The 6,000-nt window shown below is 53.9% G+C and overlaps 1 protein-coding gene across 1 annotated transcript; it reads left to right on the top strand.

The window, feature by feature from the left end:
- The first annotated feature begins 413 nt into the window (after nucleotides 1-413).
- LOC121081758 (translation initiation factor IF-2-like) lies at nucleotides 414-4,098 on the top strand. The gene is made up of 2 exons (XM_040580992.1): nucleotides 414-1,740; nucleotides 4,058-4,098. Exon 1 carries the CDS (start codon nucleotides 414-416, stop codon nucleotides 1,599-1,601), a length of 1,188 nt encoding a protein of 395 aa, XP_040436926.1. The 3' UTR covers nucleotides 1,602-1,740; nucleotides 4,058-4,098.
- The last annotated feature ends 1,902 nt before the right edge of the window (nucleotides 4,099-6,000 follow it).

Here is a 6,000-nt window from a genome sequence, read left to right as displayed (position 1 = left end):
CCTGCAGCAGCCCGTTTTCTTCCAGCAGCTCGCAGGCCCTTGCCAGCAGGCTCCGTCTCTCCACGCCGGTGGGGCTCGGCTCCCCCTGCCCTGGCTGCCCCCCGAGGCGCTGAGCGGGCCGAGCCCCAGCCCCTCTCTGCAGGCAGGGAGGCTCCTGCCCGCCTGCCGACGGCTGCCGGCCCCGGGGCGGCTCCTGCCTGCAGCCCGGCTTTCGGGGGGCACCGCGCTGTCTCGGGGGGGGGGGCACAGCCCTGAGCGCTACAGCTTTCCTACCGGCAGGCAGAGCCGCTCGGCGTTAAGGCCGGCGTAGTTTTTGCGTGTGTTTGGTCGTGATTTGGCTTCAGGAAAATGATGCTTTTGAGGTACGGTGTAATGAAATAATGATTTAAACAGAGTAGGCATTTGCAGGAGAAATGCCAGCTTGGGTGGAAGTCAGTGACCTGTTTGGCCTCTCCGCAGCATTACCTTTAATGTTCGTTGTCGGAGGGAAATCTGTCGTGCCAGAGGTACCAGCCCAGGAGAGAGGGGAGGCTGCTGCAGCCCCCGCCCCGGCTGCGGCCAAGGAAGCGTGTTCCAGTGGGCACACGCGTGCCGAGCGGGCATGCCCACCGCACACACGTGTGCATGCAGTGAGGGTCAGCGCTCGGTTATGCGGTGTGCATACCCGCACAGGCAGGCAGAGGCAGCCCCCAGCCCCCGGTGCCTGTAAGCACGCCGCAGGGGGCTGCGCTTTTCCAGCCCCGGGTGGGCACCGGGGCCCGGGGGGCAGCGATCTCGCTCGGGCTTTCAGCAGAGGAGCTCGGCAGCAGCCCGGGCTGCGAGAGGGGGCGGCTCGGGGGGCGGTGCCGCGGGCCGGAGCGACCCCGCCCGCCCCTCCCTCGGGGACAGCCGGCGGCTGGAACGCGGTCGCCGGCCCCCGCCCCCCCGCGCCGCGGTGCGCTCGGTGCGGGGTGCGCCGGCGGGGCCGCTGTGCCCGGGCCGCAGACCCCGCACGGCAGCCGGGGAGGGCTCCGCCGTCCCCCCCCGCCCTGCCCGGGGGCGGCTGCGGGAGCGGCGCGGGCGAGCCGGGGGAGCTGCGGGTGACGGGCGCCCCCCGAGCGGTTGCGGAGGACGGGAACGGCCGCGGCAGAGGCCGCGAGTGCGGCGTGAAGGTGCCGGTCAGCCGGAGCCGCCTCCCGCGGGGGGCCCGGGCTCGCTGCCGGGTCTCCGCGCGGTCGGGGCTGTCGCTGCCGAGGTTCGAGACGTTTCGCCGCCGCCCCTCGCCCCGGCACGCTCCTGCGACGGCGGCGCTGGCCGTGCCCGGCTCGGGGCAGGCGTTTGCCAGCCGGAGACCGGACCCCTTTTCCGGGGTTTGCCGGCCGGAGCGAGGCGGCGAGCGCCGGGGAGCGCGCAGGGAAGGGAGCGGGCAGCCCTCCGCAGGGGGCGAGCCCGGGGGCTGCGCCGCGGCTCCGCACTCGCGGCTCCGCCTCAGCCGCAGGCAGCCCCCGCAGAGCCGCCCCCGGCCCCGCGCCGCGCCGCAGGCAGCCCCCGGCGCCCCGGGAAGCGCTGCGGACCGACGGCTTGCACATCGGTGGTCAGCAGAAGGCAGCTCTGCGCCTTAAGTGGCAGCGTAGAGAAAAGATGTGAGGGTCTGCAGCGAAGCACAGGAGAGGGTCCGGAGGACAGCGCGTGTCGCAGGCGCTTGGCAGCACACGGCCTCGGGAGAGGGAACAGACGCCGTGGGTCAAGCTGGGGCACAAGGTAAGCTCAAGGAGAACCAATTGGTTAATGAGACCAAACAGAAATGACTTGAACTGTGCATGAACACTTGAGTGAAAGTAAAGACCGCTGTGCCTTTAAATGGGGACGAGGCTCGTAAGACCCAGTGAGGATTAAGTGTGACTAAAGGCCATCGTAAACGGTTTTTCCAGGGCTGTAAAGTATTTTCCTGTTGCAAAGGGCTGTGCCAGCTTTGTGGGTTTGCCCCCCAGCTCCCGTCCCCGCAGAGACGCGTAGCTGGTCCCTCGGCCGTGCGGGTGCTCGATCCGTTGCGCGGCGGGCGATGGGATCCGGCCGTTCGACGGCAGCATCAGGTCCCGAGGTGACGGTCGCTGCCGGCCCCGGCCGGGCTCGGCGCTCGGAGGGGCTGCGCGACGTCCCGGTGCGACAGCGGCCCTTCCCGGGGCTCGCCCCCCGTCTGGTCTTAGGTGAACATATTCACCTAAGAATATGTTCAAACATAGCTTGAGATACTCTGCTAATCACGTCAAGAAAAACGTCTATCTTAATATCAAACTAGCTAAAATGCTGTCACGGGGGGATATCTTGGTGCTTGTAAACTTTAACTAAACTAAACTAAAGAGTGCTACGAGGCTGGATTGCCTGAGAACCAGTACAATTGAAACAGCAGTACACCCCCTCTTTTTTGAAGGAAGACTGTAGGTCGTTTTGAACAGCATAGAATCATAGAATCATTTAGGTTGGAAAAGTCCTTTAAGATCATTGAGTCCAACCATTAACCCAACACTGCCAAGCCCACCACTAAACTGTGTCCCTGAGCACCACGTGTACACGTCTTTGAAATTGCTCCGGGGATGGTGAGGCCACCCTGAAACTTCCCTAGGCAGCTGGTTCCAGTCCTTGACAACCCTTTCAGTGAAGAATTTTTTCCTAATGTCCACTCTAAACCTCCCCTGGGGCAACTTGAGGCCGTTTCCTCTTGTCCTATCCCTTGTATCCTTGTTGGATCTGGTAGAAATGATCCCCAAATGGCAGTGTGTAAAGGATTAATTTAAATTCCAGACTCCGGTTGCCTGGCATTAGCAAAAATAAAGCTCTTGCGTTATTTCTCTTAACAGTTAAAAATTAGATGCAGGAAAAATAAAGAGAAACACTAAGTACTGATTCCCCCCCCCCCCCCCCCTTTACCTTTTGGTAAGACAAGAGCTAATTTGCTCTCCTATCTGCTGTGCATCCTGCTGCTGAACTAATCTTTTCTATGCCCTAGATTGTTATTAGCCTTGCTTGCTTATTACGGAAAGACTCTACTTTCTAGGACTCCCTTTAATTCCATTTGCTACTCCACTTGCCTTTTGTCTTAAGTGTTATTTTTTTGTAGCGTCCTTTGAAAGGTTCTTGGCCTTTTCTAACCTGGGACAAATTTATAGTAGCCGCGTCGAGTTTTCCTAATCATTAATGATCTTCCCAGCAGGATATGTTCTCTGGCTTCTTGCTAACATGATTCAGGACACATTCTGTTTTGAAGTGCCCTTTACCCTTGAACCATTGTGCTGGGATTTAGTGGATTGACCCAAACTCTACTGGATTTTTCTTGAGGCTTTTCTGTGTCACTTTGCACAGCACTGGTAAGCTACCTGCTGTCAAAGTGCCTGCGTTTTAGTAATAACACCTTGGCATTGTTCAAGTAAGTATGTTTAAATTTTCCTTTGGCCGACTTACCTGTTTTAATTCCTTAAGTATTCAGGTTTCTTCTGAGACAGGTGGAGGAAAGGAGCACTTGTTCCTTACAGACGATAAAATAGCAGAAATAAATGTGTAAATAGGCATGAACATTAGGCCGTTAGGGGTGTTTCGATGGGTATGTCTGCCATGCCCAGAATGGTGTAAGAACAGTAATCCGCTTTGCAAATTTGGCTGTATGACCATATCACTATGTTTGGAGGTGCAGGCATCAATAGATGCAAGTGTTTTCACAGAATTAAGAAAACCATCTTGGCCGTGCAGTCCAGCTGTAAACGATGCACAGAACAAAAACTGATAGGAAAAAAAAAAATGTCTTTTCAGACCCATATGGGTAAATAGAGTATTCTGTGCTGTCCTGTACACGCATGTGTGTACATGTATTCGTAGCCAGTGAGTCATGGCTCCTAAGCCTGATTTAAAAACGGAATGAGTTCATTATAGTCCCCTCCTCCCCACCCCCCCCACCCCCCAAAAAAACCCAACAAACCAGCCTCTGAGGAATCAATCTAATCTGCTTTACTAAATGAACATGTGAAAGTGCTTACCAGGGATAAACCTGGGGACTATACATATTTCTCTCTTTTTCCTCAAAGAGAATGAAAACACCTTTGAGACAATAAAGGAGTTAGAAGAGGAGCCAGTGTGTCCCATTCAGTGTTCTCTGTGTATCTGCATGCACCGCTTCCCCTCTTTGGTTTCTGATGTAGACGGGAAGGACAGGGAGGGTGTAAGGACATTGCAAGTCTCTCTCTCGAGAAGATAGGCTTTTGTGCTGGCTTCAGCCAGTTCTGAGCTCTTTGGGGCTTAAATCTCCCCAGAAGGGGTGTGATGTTGAGTTCGGCCACCTCTTCCTGAGCAAGCCACCACTGTGGGAGGCACCGAGATGCTCAGCAGAGGCAGTTTAGGAGCGACGGGGGTGGCTGGTGATCTGTCCCGCTGCTTGGAGGTAATCCCCTCCATACAACGCTGAGATGCAACGTACCCAGCTAGGAGGAATCCCAGTAGAGATGGACAAAAAGATGAACCCGTGCAGGTATTGCTCCCCAGCAACATGCGAAAAAATTCATCAGCAGTACATATCCTGGCATGTATCCGTTCATATGGAAGGTGGATATTTATGGTTTTTAGTGTAAGTCAGAAGTTGTTGGACAGTCTGTTTTGCCTTGGAACGAAACCATAAAATTAGATTTTGCGAAGCAGCCCTGTGTTTCAAATCCGTGGACAAGGTGAAATGCCATGTGCATGAGAGCGTTTCTCATCAGCGCGGATCTTTGCTGTCTCTAAAGCAGTGCAGGCTGGGGCTGTGGGTGCTACTGGAGATATGCAGCCCGCCTGCACTGTAGGAAGGCCATTCTGGTCTCACTGCCAGATGGAGCTGTATGTTGTACAATATTGTACGTGTTGTGCCAAGCTGTCTGCAGGTAAAGAAAGCAGCAGTCATGTATTTGACAGGTGATGCTGTGAAGAAATTGAGGGAAAATCTGCGGCGCATGTGATTTTGACTGTTAGTAATGCGTCATTAATTTAAAAATAACCAGTGCATGGGTGTTGGTCAGAAAGGCCTGGTTTCTCATGTGTAAATTGACCAAGTCAGAGGCACTGATGCAAGTGCCTGGATGAATGGGTAAAACAGGGCTGGGCTAGCCAGGGCTGGCACGGGCAGCGTGTGCAGCATGTAGTTGTTTAGGCAATAGCTCTAATTCAGAGTTAGGATGGAGGCGCTGGATGTGCTCGGTTTTGAAAGCACACGGTCTTTGTTAGCTTCAACGGAAACTGCAGGATTCTGCTGTGCAAATCAACGAAACTGTGAGATACAATCCGCTGTTCAGGAAAGTCAGAACATGTTTTTAAGGAAGTCTCTGTGGGAGGTAAAACCGCTGCTGAAGCGATAGCAGCGATGGAGCGTGTGTAAAAGAGCCTAGGGAGACCCGCAGCCTTCTGGAGCCAGGCAGAGTATTTCCTGTTCCCTTGAGCTATTCGTCACGAAGGGAAGATGCTTCCTACAAATTGGGGTTTGTTCTAATGGAAATAGGTGACTGGTGAATAAAGAGGGCAGTGGAGAGTTGTCTTTTTCCCCATTTTTGGAAAACGGAATGCATTGTTGTTCCAGTTTAACAGCAGGTGGCACTCGGTTCCAGAGCAAGTAGTTACCACTTCATTGCCATAAAAAGAAATCCATACAATTCTGTCGGTTCTGATTCTGAATCAAAGAATGAAAATAGCTTCTGAACAGGGTCTTGACTATTAATTCATGTGCTGTGATATCTGCATGGTGTGTCTTCATTGTCTTTCGTGAAAATTCCTCTTTCCTGTGAAACCATTTGTGTTTGTGGGTTTGGGATCTTTTTTTTCTTTCCTCCCCTTGTTCAGGGAGCAGTAGCCCAGCACAGTTCCGCTTGTTTTGGTTTTTTTTTTTCTGGTGGTGTTACAACTAACGTTGTGCAGTCCTTCTAACTGTCCATCTGCAATGCTTTCACCTTTTTGTTGTTCGTGTTTTAAGATACACTATTGTTTTCTTTCTAAGGGCTGTATTTTTGT

The sequence above is a fragment of the Falco naumanni genome, assembly GCF_017639655.2.
Source record: "Falco naumanni isolate bFalNau1 chromosome 3 unlocalized genomic scaffold, bFalNau1.pat SUPER_3_unloc_1, whole genome shotgun sequence".
Taxonomy (NCBI): domain Eukaryota; kingdom Metazoa; phylum Chordata; class Aves; order Falconiformes; family Falconidae; genus Falco; species Falco naumanni.
This window is presented reverse-complemented; position numbering and strand designations above follow the sequence as displayed.